The sequence below is a fragment of the Drosophila obscura genome, unplaced genomic scaffold (assembly GCF_018151105.1).
Source record: "Drosophila obscura isolate BZ-5 IFL unplaced genomic scaffold, ASM1815110v1 contig_188, whole genome shotgun sequence".
Taxonomy (NCBI): domain Eukaryota; kingdom Metazoa; phylum Arthropoda; class Insecta; order Diptera; family Drosophilidae; genus Drosophila; species Drosophila obscura.
In genome coordinates, this window is record NW_024542776.1 from 578155 (window position 1) to 598723 (window position 20569).

At 38.2% G+C, this 20569-nt stretch overlaps 1 protein-coding gene across 1 annotated transcript in view; it reads right to left on the reverse strand.

Annotated features, from left to right (window-relative positions):
* LOC111079656 overlaps positions 1 to 17955 on the reverse strand; it is a gene marked incomplete at its 5' end in the record, with an annotated part of 31391 nt that extends 13436 nt beyond the window's left edge. The window contains 2 exons of the mRNA XM_041593430.1: positions 764 to 942; positions 16752 to 17955. Coding sequence (XP_041449364.1) covers positions 764 to 942; positions 16752 to 17955 — 1383 coding nt within the window. The remainder of the gene's footprint in view (positions 1 to 763; positions 943 to 16751) is intronic.
* Positions 17956 to 20569: the final 2614 nt, after the last annotated feature.

The following is a 20569-nucleotide window of genomic DNA, read 5'->3' on the forward strand; positions in this document are numbered from 1 at the left end:
TTAACGTTTGGCCATCGCGCATCGACCTTTTTGATTATGGCCAAGTTAGGCAAAATTTGGGTAGATCTTAACTCAGGATCCTATATCATAACCGCAGATTATAAAGAATTTACGTACAAAAACTAACTGGCGGTCGAACGTGGCTATTTTTTCAGGAAACTTAAAATTTTCGTTCTTTTCATACAAAATGTTAGAAGAACGAGCAAAAATTTGGGAATTCATTTAATTTAAGAACCTATGTATTCTCAAAAGCTTAAAAGAAAAAAACCGATAATGGATCGCAATTTATCCTAAATTAATCAGCAGAAACTTTTTGTCAGTCAGATTCGTTATTTTTTATGGGAATTTCAAAATTTAATTTTTGCACACACAAATGTTCAAAATGTGAAACTTTGTAAGAAAGCTCGTTTAATAATACCTTAAGACAAAAAAATTGTGTCTTTCGACCCACTCTAATATATGCACCATACAAAAAAATCTAAATAGTTAGTGTTAATAGTGTTAAATGGTGTTATTAGCCAGTACACAGCTGTAAGCCTCCTTCTCTATATAAAAGTATGTAGCTATAAGCTATGATCATGTACGAAAAAAAGCCTGGATACTTTTACTCAAACTTGACCTTCCTTTTGTTGTTGCTCTTGTTGCTGTAGCATCAAAGTTTTAACTACAAGAGTAACCTTAACGAAATCTAATTAAAATTTATCATTTAGGTAGAATGGATAGAGATGGGGCAGGGGGAAAAGGGTCATCAATGAATTCTGACCTGTGTGAATGTGGTTCGATGTCTCCGTCTGGCTGGCGTAGGGCAGGATGCAGTGGTTGGGGTGTGGCCAGCGTGCTGACTCAGCGTTGATAATCCGCTTCCGGGCGACGTGATGCCGGCGGAAACTGTCGGGAGGCCGCTGTTGGGTTCCGGCTTAAGCTTCTTGAATGCACCTTCCGCTGCAAAAATAGTACACACGAAAAGACGAACACGTTAATTAATGTTACAAAATGTCAACTAAATCTAGAATCCTAATCCGGTGCCAAAAAGTGTGGAACAAAATTTGTTTAATATGCGTAAAAAGCTTAACCTCAGCGCGGTGCCCAGTGATTCCACCTGACCCCTGACCTCTGACCCAAAAATGTTTCTTAATTGTCAAAGACAACAGCAACCGCGCTGCGGCCACAAGATGCTGACGCTGTCGTAGCTGGTCGACGAAGGCAAAGGCAAAAAGGTGCAAAGTGTTGAACTTGGGTCACGTTGACACAAGTGATGTTGATGGCGGTCGCATGAATATGCAATATGGGATAATTTATGCAAATGTCTAGCACATTAATATAGGTAGAAATCCTGGGTACAAGCTCTCAGGACTCCGACTGGGATGAGGCTAGATCTTTTGGCTGCTTCTGTTGATGTCGGCTACCTGCCGTACCATGGCCAAAAGGCGGTAAATAACATGCAAAGGTCATAGTAGGGACAAAGGACTCCGGCCACTGGACAGAAGACAGAGGACGCAGACCCTGACCTGTTGCTTTTGGCGTTTAATTGGCTCGCTTAGCTTGTCAACAAAATGTAAACTATGTAGAACATTTTGAACGTCGTCTCACTAATTAAATCACATATAATCTGCTCCGATACCTCGGACCACGCCGCCGATACCGTTATTTATGCTGTGAAGCCAGATAATGTAATTGACGTTGTTGGGACTTGTTGCATATATGTATGTACTTATAACAAGCCCAAACGATCTTAAACGTTTCCAGATACATATATTTTAACCTGCTGCACATATGTATCTGTCCATCCTTCAAAGATTTATAAGTAGATATATAGGCAACAACAACAATAAAACAAAAGGATAATTTCGAGTATAGAATCTTTAAGCCAGGTGCATGTCGAACGTACCGATAGTGGCCGATGGGATCTACATACAGTGGCAAGAAAGTACCCACCCACACCAAAACCTGAGATAGTTCTAGCCAAATTGAACAAGTGATACCTACGGAAAGCCTGGAATGTAGCATTGGATAACCGAAGAAACCCCGTACTTGCCCATCCGACATGACATAACCAACCCAAAAATAGCTGCAATGAATGTAGTGTAGAAAATTAAAAAAAACAACGAAACTCAAAAAAACTATACCATTCCGCACTAATTGTAACAATGGCACACCGGCCACTGGTCAAACTGCCAACGCTCAATAGATGACCAAAATCCATGAACCACTGCTAAAACTAGGCCGGTCACGGATGAGTGTCAACAATGTATTGGTATCCAGCATAAGCTCGATGAGATATATCAGTTGGACAGTGGCCTGGAAAAACGTCGATCTCCGATAAAAATCAATCCTAGCGAGCTCTGGGTATAAGTCATATCCGTAAAAGATCCAACGACAGAATTTGATTAATGATCTAAAGTATGCCCATACACAGCGCCAAAACCATAATACAACCCAGGCTAGAAAGTACTACATATTGAGCTGGGCCCCATAAGCCACCCCATGCCCAATGCTACAGATAAGTAGTAATGAATTTCTGTGAATGCCAAACTATCTTGGTCACACCAAACACACACTCAGTCAAAGTAGCACGGACCGGCCACCACGCGCCAACTGAAGTCGTGCCCTGTACTCTAGCCCAACGCGGCGCCCCAAACGTGTAATCCCCACCCCTACTGCGCGACAATGGTAAAGCCGGCCCCACCCCCCCCCCAACGCGCTCTTGAGTATGGGTAAAACATAGTGGAGCACAACCAACCCCCAAGCAACTTAAACCCTGACGACGCACCCAAAAAACCCGCCAAACCCCAGGAGGTGGACAAAACAAAAAACTCCATGACGAGCGGGACTATGAAAAACAGAGTGGATCACCAATCCTACCCGCCAATTCTGAACTAACAAAAAGAGGGACTACTATCATTGAACACAATTGTACATATATATATGTATATGTATATATATTTTATTATTTTTATCAGTTATATTTCTTGTTAACATATACAGTCAAGTCAATACAGTCAGTCTGACTTGATGAATACCAGGATCTCATTGCTGGCCCAACGTTTTGGCCCCTTTCATAATTTTTACTCCGAATCTGAAGCTCATATATCAACAACAAATTTTCGTGGGGTATGGTACTATTTTTAGTTATGAACTTTTTAGCGGCACCTGTTTTCAACAAAATAAGCTACTAATAAATAAAATTGTCCAAAAAATGCCAACAGTACGATTTTGTTTTTTACTAAAAGTAGCCTATTTTATATATCAAGAAAAATGTAAAAAATGTCAAAACAAGCATTGCTTGGAGGGCCATCAACGTTTCAAACGGTAAAATATGATTTTCAGAGGGTTGGTCAACCAATTTTGGCTCAACCGTTTCTCAATAGATTTTGAAGAACAATACTTTAAACGACGCCTAATTAATGCACCTAGACACAAAAAATATTAGGACACTGCGTATAATTTTTTTCTACTTTCCTGAGTTTTTAAAGTACACAATTTTGCATTTGAAAGCCTAATATTTTCCAGACCACAAGATTTTGCTAGTAGCGCCAAAACTTAAAGAATTTGACCGCAATCACAAAATGGCTGCCTTCTCAGTTTCAGTTTTTTTTTTTACATTTTTAACATTTTCAATTTTTTGTTGAAACTTGTGGCTTTTTGAAATGGAAACAAGTCATCAATGAACAGTTAATGAATGGTTTTATGCAATAAAAATATTTCCAGACTGACTTAGATGTTTTTGAATTCGCGCCATCGGTTTAAAGTTAAATAATATGATTGTCCACTTTTCAATGTACGCTACAGTATGTGTCCATTGTTTGTGAAGATTTCTTCTACCGTCTTTGATTTTCGGTAAGAAATCTTAAATTTAATGCGTTCTGGTCCAAATACCGAGCTTCCAAGACTTTTCCCGAAGACTTTTCCTTTGTATTTTAAGATATTTCAGATCCTTAAAAATTTATAAATACCTCAAGTGTACTTATTATTTTGACCACACCAATCAATACAAACAATTGGCAGTCATTCATTCAAAAACAGTCGAGATATTTCATAACAAATCAGCACGATGCCTCTGTACTTATTATTTGGACCAGTAGTGAATGTATATAAACACCATAACAAGCAGATATAAAATTCACTTTTGTATTTAATATGATATATTACACTAACAAAGAAGGTAAATTAACTCCAGAAACAAATAATTATGTGTATGCCTAAAATGAATAAATATTATTAAATATTGTAAGAAAATATTAGCACATAAGCTAAACGGCGGCGTCTTCAGGAGACAGAAAATTAGGAGCATTTTCACCAAAATCAACCAAACTTGGACTGTTAACGATTGGAGAAACATAATGTTTGTAACAATAGTAAGATAAACCTGTTTGGTTCGGATAGTAGGACGAATGATCGCCGCAAAGTCAGCGAACGCTTTAAAAATGAGTGCCCAAAACAAACGGTGTGGCAGCAGGATGGCCTGGGGTTTTTTTGTATTAAAGGATTAGGTATTTTGCATTAATTGACGGATGGATAGGTAAACGCGGTCACGTCGAAAAAAATGTAAGTGAAAAACCGCATTCCGTCTATTGAGCAGTACTTTCCGCATACTGATGCCCTCATCTTCTAGGACGATTCTGCTCCTTGCCACAGTGCAACATTGGTCAAGAACATTTTTTTAAACTTTGTTATTGAATTGTGTTGTGATTTATTCAAAAAGTTTGGTTTTTAAAACGACGCGTTATTATAGGTAAAAGAATATTTAGCAATGCTGGGGACTAGGACATTGGACTGGCGGGAAAATAGTCCTGATCTCAATCCGATAAATAATCTTTAGCACTTCATCAATGATTTCATGTGAAAGCAGAGACCCAAAACTTTAATTGAATTTATAAAAATATTGAAAAAAACATGGCATAACGAAATAAAAATCGAAACATTCTAAAATCTAGTAGATACCAACTTTTGCTTAGAAAACTAGTTATAAAACACACATGATGTTGAAGAAACTATAACTCTAGTTTATCATATATGTACTCTTTAATATTCATAGAACCAAACGTTATAGCAATATTCGTTTGAGAGACTACTGCAAAAAAAACAAAGCCATTCGCAAGGGACAAATACGTAAGTAGTTTTCGCGGCAATCAATTCAAACTCAGATTTCAGAAAAATTTGAGGCAATATTTTGATGCGAAATTTTGTACATGTTGTGCATTAATGTCTCTTTAAAATTTTTATAATTATACGAAAATGTGTTCCGTAGTTTTTTTTTTTTATTTAATTAAAACCATATACCGTTTGCTGGGATTGAGCCATTTTTCTCGTATTTATACCCGTACTCAAAAAAGAGTTAAGGGGTATATTAGATTTGTGGTAAAAGTGGATGTGTGTAACGTAGAGAACGACACGTTTCCGACCCCATAAAGTATATATATTCTTGATCAGCATCAATAGCCGAGTCGATATAGCCATGTCTGTCTGTCCGTCTGTCTGTCCGTCTGTCTGTCTGTCTGTCCGTCTTGTTAACACCTGATCTGGAGACTATAAGAGCTAGGGTAACCAAATTTGGTTTCCACACTCATGTGATATCACACTGCTACAAGTGTATTTCAGAATTTCGCCCCGCCCCCTTCCGCCTCCACAAAGGACGAAAATCTGTGGCAGGCACAATTTTAAAGATACGATAAAACTAAAAACGCAGTATCGTAGAGAATGCCCATATCTACCAGACTGCTGAATCTGAATTAGATTGGATCATAATTATAGCCAGAATGACGAAATTAATTTTCAGTTGCTTCCCCTGCCCCCCCTCCAGCCAACGACAACGAAACTCATTTTCCTTCTCGCTCGCACACTCTGCCGCGTTCAGTGCGCGAGCAACCCCTAGCGGAAAAGATGTAGAATATGAATAGTACATCTATAATCTACATGTTAGATGTAAAATATACACTGTAGATGTAGATGTAGATAACAGATGTAGCAAAAAAATGTAATATGTAAAATTTTTTTTTTTAATTCTAAATTCTGAAAATCATATGCTCAAAAATGTAAATACTGACTGAGTACGGGTATAAGTAGAGTCGCGTCTTTAGAAGCGACTCACACGTTCCTTCTCGTTTTTTTTAGATAGTTGTATATGTTACAAAGATGTTGTGCAATAACTTTTCTCAAGAATCATAATTTTTATGCGAGATTATAGTATTAGAAAACATGGCTAAAATAAACGAGAAGGAACGTGTGAGTCGCTTCTGGGGACGCGACTCTACTTATACCCGTACTCAGTCAGCATATACATTTTTGAGCATATAATTATTCAGAATTAAAAAAAAAAAATTTTACATATTTTTGCTAAATCTATTATCTACATCTACATATACTATTTATATTATACATCTAATATGTATATTCTACATGCTAGGGGTTGCTCGTGCACTGAACGCGGCAGAGTGTGCGAGCGAGAAGGAAAATGAGTTGCGTTGTTGTTTGCCGGAGGGGGCAGGGGAAGCATCTGAAATTATTTATTATTTCTTCATTCTGGCTATAATTATGATCCGATCTGATTCAGATTCGGCAGACTGGTAGATATGGATATGCTCTACGATACTGCGTTTTTAGTTTTATCGTATCTTAAAAATTGTGCCTGCCACAGATTTTCGTCCTTTGTGGGGGCGGAAGGGGGCGGGGCGAAATTTTGAAATACACTTGTAGCAGTGTGATATCACATGAGTCTGGAAACCAAATTTGGTTACCCTAACTCGTATAGTCTCTGAGATCCAGGCGCTCAACAAGACGGACAGACGGACGGACGGACAGACAGACATGGCTATATCGACTCGGCTATTGATGCTGATCTAGAATATATATACTTTATGGGGTCGGAAACGTTTCCTTCTCTGCGTTACACACATCCACTTTTACCACAAATCTAATATACCCCTTAACTCTTTTTTGAGTACGGGTATAAAAAGAAAAAACCAAAACTATCCCGAAAAAGTTAACTTTTACTTACTTGAATAGGTTTTTACATCAATGTTAATGAAATTATATGTCAATTTGGTAAATAAGATGCCCTTCATTCAATTTATACTATAATATCGCAACAGAATGATATGGAAATTTGTTTTTATAAACATTGAACTTTCTGGTCTCGGTGGACATCGTCAGAGGAATGCCCATATACTGACTAAGTACGGGTTTAGAAGTAGAGTCGCGGTAACAGAAGCGACTCATAACGTTCTTTCCCGGTTTTCTATATATTTTTTGAATACAAAGTATAAAAATGAATAAGGAATCTGCGAGACAGCTTCCAATATACATACAGCTGTGAACATTGAAATAGTAGTGCCACACCTCATCCCTTTCAAAACTTTTTTTGAGGCACTTTTAGTCTTTCAAATTGAAGAACCTTTACCTTTTTAGAAAGCCTTGAATGTAAGCATTATAATGCTGAAAAAATCCTATTTCATATGCATTATATATTTTTGTTTTACATGACTTAAGACAAATACAAACTGCTGCACATAGAAATAGTAGTGTTTTTTTTTAGAAAATTGGAAAGACCAACGAAACTCAAATTAAAACTTATGTTTTATGTTCAACATGTTTTTTGAGGCTTATTATTCAGTTTTTAATCAATTTTGTTTCATTAAGACTTTACACCTGCCTGGCATGGGGCAATAAGTTCCTGCCAACGCTTCAATAGGAGTTGAGCCAATAATTCTTAAACTACTTGTCAAAACTTTTCTCTGGTTGCCGGATTTGTAGTTACTACAATGTATTTCACATTCCCCCATACGTTTTCATTGAGATTGAGATCCAGAGACTAAGTTGGGCATGGCAAAACGTCGATCTTTTCCGGTAAAATCCAATTCCTAGAGGGCTTGTTTGAGTGTTTCAGGTCGTTATACTGTTGAAAGATTCTTTTAAAATACCATTTTTGACTGGAATAGGATTGTAAAGTATTCTCAAGTATATCTGAATACACATTTTTGGTTCAATAATTTTGTGGATGTCGAGCAACTTTTCAGGAGTATATCTTACCATATAATACAACTTTACTATCCTTAGTCAAAAGTATTTTTCGTTACTGTGGCACAGGCCAGCCCACAAGCGTTTTTGCTAACATTAAGTTGTACACCCATGTGCTCCATGTGCTCTTCAACGCTCAAAAAACAAAAGACCGCTATTTCCAAAATCTTCTTTCTTAAAAATATTCAATAACTGAAATAAACTTACTGATGGTGACTTTTTCAAATTAATTTGTTCTGTTTTTACATTTTTTTTTTTAAATTTGCACACTCAGCACTTCTATGTGCAGCAGTTGGTATGGTTTTTTGTTTTATGTCATGTTTAACAAAAATATGGAATGCAAATGAAATAGGATTTTTTCATTGTTCTAATGCTTACATTCAAGGCTTTCTAAAAGGAAAAGGTTCTTCAAAAAAAACAAAACTGAAAGTGTCTCAAAAATAGTTTTGAAAGGGATGAGGAGAGGCTACTATTTTAATGTTGCCATCTGTAAGTCACGAAGACTTTCAAAAACAACAAGACAATAATAATGTGACTTTTTAACACTACTTGACTACAGTATAGGAACGGTTGCTTAAACGTTTAACCATATAGTATTCACTAAACCATAAAATCATTACTAATTTTCGTCGTCTGCCTAGGTTATGTGAAATCACATTTAACTAATATATGTGTGTACACATGTAAGACAAAGGTAAAAATCTGTAGTCTTTGTCGCTATTATCTGCTAAGTGCCGTAGGGTTCCAAGCGCCCGAAATCGGTCCTCTTCTAAATATTTTCAATTAATGATCTACCAAATTTATGTAATTATTCATGCTCAGTCCATATGTATGAAAAGATGTCCAGTTCATGATTTTTTCGATGTAAGTAACGAAACCTTTATTTCGCAAATTAATAGCCACTGATAACGGCATGAGCCTGAACCGGGTAAAGTTAAAGTGTTTAATAATCACAGCCATCGAATAATCGGACAAGATTTTTCTCCGTAATTATACCCGTACTCAAAAAAGAGTTAAGGGGTATATTAGATTTGTGGTAAAAGTGGATGTGTGTAACGCAGAGAAGGAAACGTTTCCGACCCCATAAAGTGTATATATTCTTGATCAGCATCAATAGCCGATTCGATATAGCCATGTCTGTCTGTCTGTCTGTCTGTCCGTCTTGTTGAGCGCCTAGATCTCAGAGACTATAAGAGATAGGGCAACCAAATTTGGTTTCCACACTCATGTGATATCACACTGCTACAAGTGTATTTCAAAATTTCGATCCGCCCCCTTCCGCCCACACAAAGGACGAAAATCTGTGGCAGGCACATTTTTAAAGAAACGCTAAAAACGCAGTATCGTAAAGAATGACCATATCTACCAGACTGCCGAAACTGAATTAGATCGGATCATAATTATAGCCAGAATGAAGAAATTAATTTTCAGTTGCTTCCCCTTCCCCCTCCTGCCTACGACAACGCAACTCATTTTCCTTCTCGCTGTAGAATGTAGAATCTAAATGGTACATGTTTAATCTACATGTTAGATGTAGAATATACATAATATATGTAGATGTAGATAACAGATGTAGCAAAAAAATGTAAAATGTAAAATTTTTTTTTGTAATTCTAAAATTCTAAAAAATTATATGCTCAAAAATGTATATACTGACTGAGTATGGGTATAAGTAGAGTCGCGTCCCCAGAAGCGACTCGCACGTTCCTTCTCGTTTTATAATGACTTTATATTATTAGTCTTATTATATATATTATAATATCTATTGGGCTTAGGAAAATGCGCTGCACTCACGTACACGTGTATTTCGGTGGTTGAAACCAAACCAAACCAATTGTCCGTTTTGCCTGCCGTATATGCACACAATCGCACTGCATATCGTTTGCTTGTGTGCGTGCCGACCACTGTGAGAGGGTCAGTGCACTAGAAAATAATAAAAAAAAAAAAGCTAAAAAAATCATTTTTTGCGACTCAAAAGGCTAAAGTAGCAATACAAAAATCCGGTTTTTTCAAAAAATCGTTTTAAAGCTGTCTGGTTGTATAAATGTCTGGCTGACGCGAAAAATTTTAATTTTTAAAAATTGCTCCTTAAGCAAAGCAGTCATCCACATCGCAGGTTACCGGAAAATTGAACTTGGAAGGAAAACTGTTCGGGGAAATGGCAGAATTGATTAGAAAACTCAAATCTACTTTGCACTACATGAGTTTTGGCTGGCCAATAAAAAGATTTTTGAATTTACTGCAAAGTCGATATGGAAAACACGTTTATACACGCATTATACATTGAACAAGTACGATTTACCAGAAAGATGCCCCTTTTTAAACTTTAAGAATAAAAGAAATAGAATATAAATATTTAATGACAAAGAAATTTGTCGAACAAGGTATTTTGATGGTAAATATATTATCTTAAAATTGTAGTATATTGAAAGAGTTCATTACATAAAACATTAAAACCTTAAAACCTCAATAATCTAGTTTTGAAGCCGGACACTTCTTTTCTACCTGTTAATTAGTCAGGGATATTTTTATTCTGCTACATCTTTCTCTATCTTCTCACACCACAAATATTCTAGCTCGTTCTCCTCCGCCATAGCGCTGACAGCAAGAGAGAAATTGAGTAAGCGCTGGAAGCTGTAGCGTTGCAGCTGCAAATTAATTTATTCATTCTGGCTTTAATAATAATCCAATTGCTCTTATAGTCTCTGAGAACTAGGCGTCAAACAAGACGGACGGACAGACACGGCTATATCGACTCGGTGCTGATCAAGAATATATATATAGTTTATGGAGTCGCAAACACAAAACTAATATATCCCTAAACTCTTTGAGTAAAGGGTATAATTAAAATATTCAACATCAAAAGTAAAGTGAAAATCAATTCCGTTACAGAAAATATTGAAATGAAATCTAGTAGAAAGACCCATATATGATTATAGCAGCTTTTCTATTGTGAATATTGCTCTAAACATAAGAATAATCTGTAACTCAAGGATAATGGACTAGATAAATAGTTAGAAGAATGGTGCCGGTTGTGGAAAGGGTCTAGTTGTAACTAGCCCCACGTAAACTTGGACAGCAATCAGATGATACAGATCTGAGTTTTGTGAGTCATATTTGTTCACAATCCGCAGTTTTCGTGCTAATAACGAAAAAATATTTACTTTGGTGTAAGAGCTTTGGGCAAAATAAACGAGAAGGAACGTGTAAGTCGCTTCTGTGGACGCGACTCTACTCTTATACCCGTACTTAGTCAGTATACAAAAATTTTAAATGGCTTTATCGGCTCGACTATTGATGCTGATCAAGACTATATATCTTTTATGGAGTTGGAAACGTTTTCTTCTCTGCGTTGCACACATCCACTTTTACCACGAATCTAATATACCCCAATATACTCTCCGAGTACGGTTATACAAAATTGGGGAAAAAATACCTTAAACTGAAAACTGCAAAAAATGGATGTCAATTTTGTCCAAAAATGTTAGTGGTTCGTTTTTCTTGAAGTGTTGTTAGTGTAGTTTCTGATTTATATGCGTTTTTAACCAATATCTATTTATAAAATAAATGTTTGGTATATTGGAAAAATGGCTGTCGGGCCCCGTTGTGATACCGTCATGATACCGGTTGTGGACACCTTGATTTTGTTGTGTTTAATGAGTGTATTTTGTTGAGAAACTGTTTAATATCGTTGCTGATGTTAACGTAGCGTATTTTATCACAGTGCATTCTACGTGTTTTTATCTAAGTCAACATCGAAAAAATCATTTAATCTAAAAATAAATGATTTTAATGCGCTACTTCATATGCAAGCTTTGTGCTTCTGATTGTGATGAGTAATGTGAAAACTTCTCGTTCTTTTTTTGTTCTTAATGTCTGGGAAGGTTCTTAAAATTTTGTATTCCTTTCTTTTTTCAAATTTTTATCGGATTTTTCAGGGGTGTCCACAACAGGGCTCATATTTTTTCTAAAAAAAATTGCCGGTTGTGGAAAGGGTCAATATTAATATTCGCATATTCCACCAATTTGAGTTATCTCAATCTTGGGTACGATTAAAGCTCTCTTTCATCACCAAAGTTGGATAAGTGTGAACTGTGAAACGCCCTTCGAAGGGCTTCTATTTTTCACATAACTTAAGTATCTTATATCTGGTTGCACTTTGTTGCTTTAAAATTCAAATTTGATATTATTTTAGCGTTATTTTGTCCCGAATATTTACTTTAAAAACTCAGGAAAAGTCGAAAAAAATTTCTTGGCATGGTTTTAGATAGACGCATTAATTAGGCATAAGGTATCGTTTGTAAGAAACGATGGATAAATGGCCAAGTTGCAGCCATTTGACCAAAACGACTCAAAACTCATTTTACCTGAAAAAATACCGTCCGGTACGTTGCTGGTCCAACTGCCAAAATGGGAATGCAGGAAACAAAAAGGACCTGTAATTTTGGTTTTACCGAGTCCTAGGTATGGATATATCTCGGATATATACAGGGGTGCCACAGAAACCACTAGTGAAATGGGAAACCGCGCAGAGGATTTCCGCTTCAAACTTTCCGCCGTGCCACAGAATTCCGTGCGATTTCATTTTTCTTAGCATGGTCACAAACCAAATTCGAACTAAGGCTAGGGTTGCAGTTTTATTGATTTTATCATACCAAAAAAATTGTTTTTTTAATGTTTTTCTTTTATGATATAAAATAATTGATTTTTTAAAGCTGTACTTTTATAATTTCAAAGCAAGAAAAATATCCCATATCGTGCGAGTCAAACAATACAATGTACTCGGCAACTCTAGCAGTTGTCTGGCATCTCTCCATCCATGGCAGCAATCAGCTGTTAAAAAAAACACTCATCTGAATTTTACGGTAAACTTAATTAAAATGCTTTTACCGAGACTGTTGGCCATCGAAGAACTACGGAGGCAACATATTAGAATACAAACCTTGCAGCGCAGGCTTCTCAGATGCGCATCGGACTCGTTTTCACGTTCAGGCGATACGTATGTGGTTTTTGTGATTGACTTCTCAAACTTCTAAAAATGTTTTCACAATTTGCAAAAAAAGTATGCCCACGTTTGACGTAAAGGAAGTTTTACTACAATGAGGTATTTTTTGTAATGCTTAATTAAAGAAAATCAGAATGCTTTCAATATAATTAATATTAAATATATTGCTCCGAATTCGACTTTAAAAAGGTGGCATTACTATTTTAACTTCGAAAGTCCGAATCGCCATAAGTGGCCACCTCGGTCTACAGCGGATTGAGATTTAATAAATTGTGAGCGATTTTGACTCCGCTGAAATATCGGTGTGTGGCACGGCGGAATAGAATTGAGGTGATTTTCCAGCGGTTCATATCCATTTGGGTTGTAAATAGTTACTTTTACTCCAATGCTGTGGAGAAAACCAGAGATTCAGGCTCCGATTCCAGTTATTTTGAATAAACAAAAGAAACATTCATCTTTTGTTCATTCAAAATAACTGGAATCGGGAGATCCATGAAATGAGGTTACCCGAAACAATTTGGTTAAGGCGTTACGCTTCCTGCTCCTCCCTTAGAGGAAATACCGCCACTAAAACGCAAAAAATAGAAGATGTCGTCTTCGTCACATGGAACAACGGATTCATGTAATGACCAATCAGGAGAATATAAATTGAAAGATTTGGTGAGGATCCTGGATCTTCCTAAAAGTAGAGCTGAGATTCTTGGATCTTTTTTAAAGGATGCCCTTTTATTGAAGGAAGATGTCAAAATAACTAATTTCCGGACGCGTCATTTGGTTCACGCACAATTTTATATGACAAAGGATGACATGTGCGTTTGCCACGACATTTTCGGAGCTTCAAGCAACTGGGTGAAGCTTACGACCCAAAAGATTGGAGGTTATTTGTTAACAGCAGTAAAGAAAGTTTAAAGGCTGTCTTGCTACATAATGGAAACCAAAAGCCGTCTATTCCCATCGCCCATGCTGTTAATATGAAGGAAACATATCAAACAATGGCAAACTTTTTTGAAAATATAAAATACTAGCAGACCCGCGCGCTTCCCTGCTTACTAAATGCATTTAATGTTTAGAAATTCATCGAAATTAAACAATGATAACACTAGGCAACACGACAATTAGGCTGTGCCCCAAAATGACTTTTTCTTATAGGTTTCGGGGTTTACAAATTTTTAACGAATTATGGTTTTTTTTAATAGTTTAGTTTTTTTTAAAAGAATTTTTTAAAATCTGTTTTTTTTTAATGTTTTTTTTCAGAGGTAGTTCTTTTATTTTTCACAAAACTTAAGTATCTTATATCTGGTTGCATAGAACTTTGCAGTTCTGAAAAGCTGGCAAATGCAACTATAAATCAGATCCAGTCACTTTGTATCTGCAGCTTAACGCCTGGAAGATATTAAGCTTTCAAATTCAAATTTCATCATTTTTTGCGGTATTTAATCTAATATTAAAAATGCAAAAAATTATGAAATTTGAATGAAAAATTTTCATACAAAAATGTATAAGGCAAAATCTATCACAATGTTCTGTTCTACAGAATGACACAAAATGAAATGAAATAAGCGATCAAACACAAATATTTATACCAAATTTGAGATTTGGGAAAGAAATACCACATACTCCGGCTATCATTAACAAAAAACCGCATTCAATTTGGTGCACGCGTTGCGGAGAAATTAAATGAAATAGGCGTTCAAACACACACTTTTGGACCAAAATTAAGATATTTTTCAATAATTTTTCATTTATGAGGAACCTATTTATAGAAAAGTACAAATTTGTTTTTGCAAACCATGCCACATTCTCTGGCTGTTATTTAAAAAAAAAAACAGCGTGCACGCGTTGCGGAGATAGCCGCTTACACACAGATTTTTTTCTACAAACTTATAGTATAGATAAAGAACACAAGTGGAAGGTCGCGTGTGACTTGAAAGGCGTAGCCATATTAACGGGATTGCAAGGTGGTTGCACAAAATACTGCTGCTTCCTGTGCCTATGGGATAGAAGAGCTAGAACTGAGCATTACTCAAGAAAACTTTGGCCAAAACGGGAGGAAAATACATTGGAAAATTACAACATACAAAATGCAGCTCTCGTGAAGTTTGAAGGCGTTATTTTACCACCATTACACATTAAGCTGGGACTAATGAAAAATGTTGTTAAAGCACTGGATAAGGAAGTCGAATCAATGCGTTACCTAAAAGCTGTTTTTCCACGTCTGTCGATGGCAAAAGTTAAAGAAGGCGTATTTGAGGGCCCCCAGATTAAAATATGATGGATTTAAAAATATTTTATCTACGAATGAAAAAGCAGCAGAGTCGTTTAGGTCAAACGGCTACAACTTGGCCGTTTATCCATAGATTCTGACAAACAATACCTTAAACGACGCCTTATTAATGCGTCTATCTAAAACCAAAAATGAATGCCAAGAAATATTTTTGTCGACTTTTCCTGAGTTTTTAAAGTCAAAATTTGAATTAGAAAGCTTTGTATCATCCAGACGTTAAAATGCAGCTACAAAGTGTCTGTGTCGGGTTTGTAGCTGAATTTGTCAACTGTCAATGTTCTATGCAACCAGATATAAGATACTTAAGTTATGTGAAAAATAAAAGCACTACCCCCGAAAAAGACATGAAAAAATAATAAATTTTAAAAAATTCTTAAAAAAAACCTAGACCATAAAAAAACCATAATTCTTAAAAAAAAAGTTTAAATCCCGAAATCCATCAGAAAAAGTAATTTTAGGCCCCAGCGGAAATGTCATGTCGACTAGTGTAATAGCCACTAAAAAAGCATATAATTACATTTTTCATATTTAACGGCATTTTTGCTGGCTCCTTTGGATTTAATAATTTTTGTTTACATTTATCATTGTTTTAATCCGTTATTGAGGTAAAAATACGTCTTCAGCTTGTTAAATATCAAGCTTGAATCAATGCAATCATTTTTATTGTTATCAATCCAAATATTGAATAGAGTTTCATTAAAAAAGTTAAAATTACGGTCGCAAATAATTATTATAATTTAATGGACATTAGTAAATATAAACTTTCTTCTTTAATTTGGCATAGTTAGATTTTGATTCTAGTTGTCTCGGGATTAGTTGTTAGCCACAAAAGGCAAGTTGGTTAAGTTTTGTGTAATTTTTGAAGGCCCAAATAAATACGCACAAAAACAAACTAGCACATATGAACAAAAGCTTTTTTTATATTATTATTCTACATACCCCGGCCTTTCTGTTCCATATTTTACAATCATCTTTTTCTCAAAATTTACAAAACTTACAAGCTCACAAACTCAAGAAAAAGATTTCCGCTTTTCGTACACCAACTCTTAATTAATCGAACATCTCACTTTGATGGGCTGCAAAAATTTCAGTGCAGCATTAAAATAAAAAATATGCTTGCATTTTTTTTAGCCAAGGTATGTTCTATGAAAATTAGATAAAATAAGATTTTGTTTCTGTGAAGTTTTCGAATTTATGCCAAAATATCGGCTGTCTAGTCCAATGTGCATTGTGTTGAGGCTATAAGCTCGGAACAAAGGATATAGAGCACTGGGTAATAGTAAACCAAAAATGGCAAGGGAAAAGAACAAAGGCAAAGGAAGAGGCCAATAAAGACAAAGCTGAAGCCGAAGGGTTTCGGGTGTTAAAGGATAATTTTATTGCCATGTCCATTAGGCTATTGTGTGGCTAGATAAGGGGGAATTATGGGACACTTACAGAAACACTCACCCGATATTGTGTGGTCGGAGAGTCGTGAGGGTGGCGTGTGTGCCGGAGTGTGGTGGTGCGATGATGAATCCATTCCAGGTGTGGGTAGGCCTGAGTACAGGGCACTGAAGTCCTCTGGCGTACTGCTACATTTCCGTTGGTGGTTTAGCGACGTGGACGATTTGTCTAGTGTGGTGATGGGAGATCGCGCGTCCTGTACGGACGTAGCGAGGCTGAGCAGGCGATTTTCGTGAGAGCCGCCGATACCCATCAGCCGCTGGTCCTGGAACGACATGAATTTGGAATCCTGGACGCCTCCATGCTGCATACTGGCATGATCCTCGAGCAACCCCTGCTGCAGGCCCAATAACCCGCCTACCAGATTGGGGCGAAGCTCATCCATGCTCAGTTTTCCTGCCTGCCCTCCCGAAGAAAAGTTCAGTTGCCGGCTGAAGATCGCCGGGAAAATGTTAAACTGCTGCGAGTCAGCGCTGGACTGCGGACTGAGACCAAGGCTGTGGGGCGCCACTTGTGGTATCGAGGCGACTGCTGCTGCGGCCGCTGCGACTGCTGACACGACGCCTGATCCTGATCCCGTTCCAGATGAGCTCGGTCCGTTGCCGATCAACAGAGTCGGGGCAACGGAAACTCCGCTGCTGTTGATCAGCTGTTGTTGACTATGCTGCTGCTGATGCTGCAGCAGAGGAGCTGCGGCTCCCACTCCGGTCGGCAACTGTTGCGACTGTTGTTGCTGGGGCACGGAAACGGATACCGATGGCAACAGACCGTGATGAGCGTGTGTGATCGCTAGGGATTGTCCGTGAGTGTGGGAGTGACTGTTATGGACGTGCGGGTTGTGGTTGTGGGTAAGCGACAGGGCCGAGCTGTTACTACTTCCGTTGCTTGTGCTGTTGCCGCTGCTGATTACTGATTGCTGATGTTGGGTGGCTGAGTTGGTATTGCCGCCGACGACGACTCCTCCAGCAGCGCCACCACTACCACCACCGGAACCAGGGCCGCCGGCACAACTTTGATGTTTGAAATCCAACTTGTGGCCGGCGTAAAACCGCTGCGTATCGATATACGTTTTGAAAAAGTCAATTGAATAATCCAACTGAAAGCTGTCACGCGGCGAACGCGGTTTCGTGGCGTAAAAAAAAATGAGCGCGGAGAGGAGTCGAGAGTGAGTCTGTAGATCGCACTGAAGCTGACTACTGCTTCGGAATTACGTTTCGTTCGTTACCTTATCAAAATGTTTTCCGTTTCAAATTGTTGCTAGTCTCGATTTTTTTTTCGTCTTTCGAACTATTGCACTTCCAATCTAATTCCACTAAAGTCAACACTTATTTTGTTGTTGCTTTTTTTGTTACAGTGGGAGAACTTGAAAAAACTATACGACACATAAAAAAAAGGATAAGCGCTGTAAAAGTTTTCCTTCTGTTGGTCGCCAGTGATAATTATTTGTAGTTTTCTTTTGCTAAATGTGCGCACGTGTACCGTAATGCTTGTACCGTAATGCTTGTACCGTGTAAGTGGATCGTGGACTGAATGCTGTCTACCGTTTTGCCGAGAGTGGCTCCAACTCCACCGTGTAAACTTGGTTTGGCACACGAACAAAACGAAGAATTTAAAAGCGAAAACAAAGAGGTTGAGAGAAAATATTTTCAAATGCGGCTCAACGTGTGCTTGTGTTTGACTGTTAGTGTTTAATAAAGTCGACTCGTCTCGCCCATCCTTTCCACACTTTTCCCTAACAGAGCAGTGAATCGTGTGCCCTGGCGCTGTTGTTATTGATGTTCCTCGCTGGTGCTTTCGTTGCTCTTGTTGTTGCTGATGGCTTAGGCACGGCGGTACGTATTCGCGGCCGATCAAACTTAAAATGATATACAATTTCAAGCAACATACAAAATTATAACGAAATTAAGGATCATGTGCTCGGCAACGGCGGCGCCGACGCTGGCGTTGCTGTCGCTTACTCTGTCCCTGGGACTGCGCGCTGATTCTACTGCTGTCTGCTTGTACGATACCGAATTTCTGGTGGTTGCTGTCACTGTGGGGGGGCGATTGCGGGCTACGCGCGAACGATTGGTGGTTAGCCCTCTCTCCGACTGTGAGTATGCATGTGTCTGTGTAGTCGAGACCACGAATCGTTAGTCGTACTAATAATTTTTGAAAAATGAAACTTGTGTTGGTGGAGTGTCTTTTTGGGAGTGTTAGTGCGTGTTTTTGTGTGTGTGTGTGTTGGGCGGCAAAGGAACACGTCGTATGAATGCGATAGCAGCACATGCTGCTGCCTTGAAAGTGAAATATATTGCCTGCCCACTTGCACGGCGCTGTCACTTGCTGTCTCGCTTTAACTTGTTTGATTAATTTTGTTAGTTGTTGCCAATGCTGTCGCCATTGCTGCCTTTGTCGATGAAGTATCGTAGCCCTTCGTATGTTTTGCGACAGAGACTCGACACTAATACAAATATACATATGTATCTATGTATATATGTATGTATGCAGGTATGTATGTACGTGCAAAACATCTGTGTATTCTCGTGAGCACATGCATATTAATGTTCACAGTTACGAAGTCAGAAATGTATAGCCGTATGCATGGTGTACTTTTCTTGATCTAATAGGGCTTGTTACGTTGCAACCAGTCCCAGCGATGCTTCTCGCGAAAAATGAACCAACACTTATTACAATACACGAAACTTATTTTTTGAAAGCTCCAAATATGGCTGATGACACACTTAAAAGTGCAGCCCGAGCAGAGCACTCGTGTACAGTGAAAGTGGCACGCCTTCCTAGCTGGCATTCAATAAGTACCCACTACCTCAATCAGTGTGCCCACGCTGTGGTGCTTAAAAGCTCCCTTCGGCAAGTTATCAAGAGAAGAGCTTGGGAAATCATTTCTTGTGCATTACATCCAGTTGCAGTTGCTCCAACTGTCGCAAATATTTCTACTCCAATTTGACGACCAGAGTAGCTGCAGGTTGATATCGCAATGCATGCTCCAAATGAGTGAGGCTGCAATTGATGCTGGCTGTAAAAGAGAGCAAGGGAGTGCTTGGCATAGAAAGAGACAAAAGTAAAGCGCAACCAAAAAAACCAGTGAGAAGGAACGATACTGCGTTGGCTGTGACATTTGGCAGAGCAGAACGAACGCTGTTGTCCCTATGTTTGTCTCGCTCAAGCGCATGCTCGCTTAGGGCGAATGGTGCTGCACCAATCGGTGAGCATCAAAGTTGTTGTTTTTGTTTCTGCTGCTGCTGCGCAATGAATTAGTGTTCGTTAAATGTGGCGCCGACAGTGGTAGCAGGGTCGGTACTGAGAACAAGAACAAGAACACTGAGAACAACAACAACAACAATGCGCTGTTGCCCATTTTCTTTGCCATTTTCTTTTGGCATACTTGCAGCTGCGCACCTCAGTCCTTTTATCCATCTGTCTCTTTAAATCTTAAAACAATACATTCGACTGAGCGCCTGAAAATGGTAGACTACTGCTCCATTTTCATAGAACCAGCGCCGTCGCTTATGGCATGAAATCATCTAGCTTCTCATCGGCGTCGCCAATACCGTCAACCTTTTCAGAGTGGGCGCGTCTGGCCCAGGTACCGACCCTGGCCCTGGCCTGTAGGGTTAAGTTAGTTTTGCTTTGAAGCGGTCTGCGATGGGCTAATCATCGTATCTGTTTGTCGTTGTCATAATAAATGTATGTATGTACATGTACACACATATACATACATACATACATAGCTCAGTTCAGCCTCCCACCTCTCATTACTTTCAGCATGGCTCGAAATGATTACAGCGTTTCCTCAAACACAATATAGCCAGAGAGAAAAA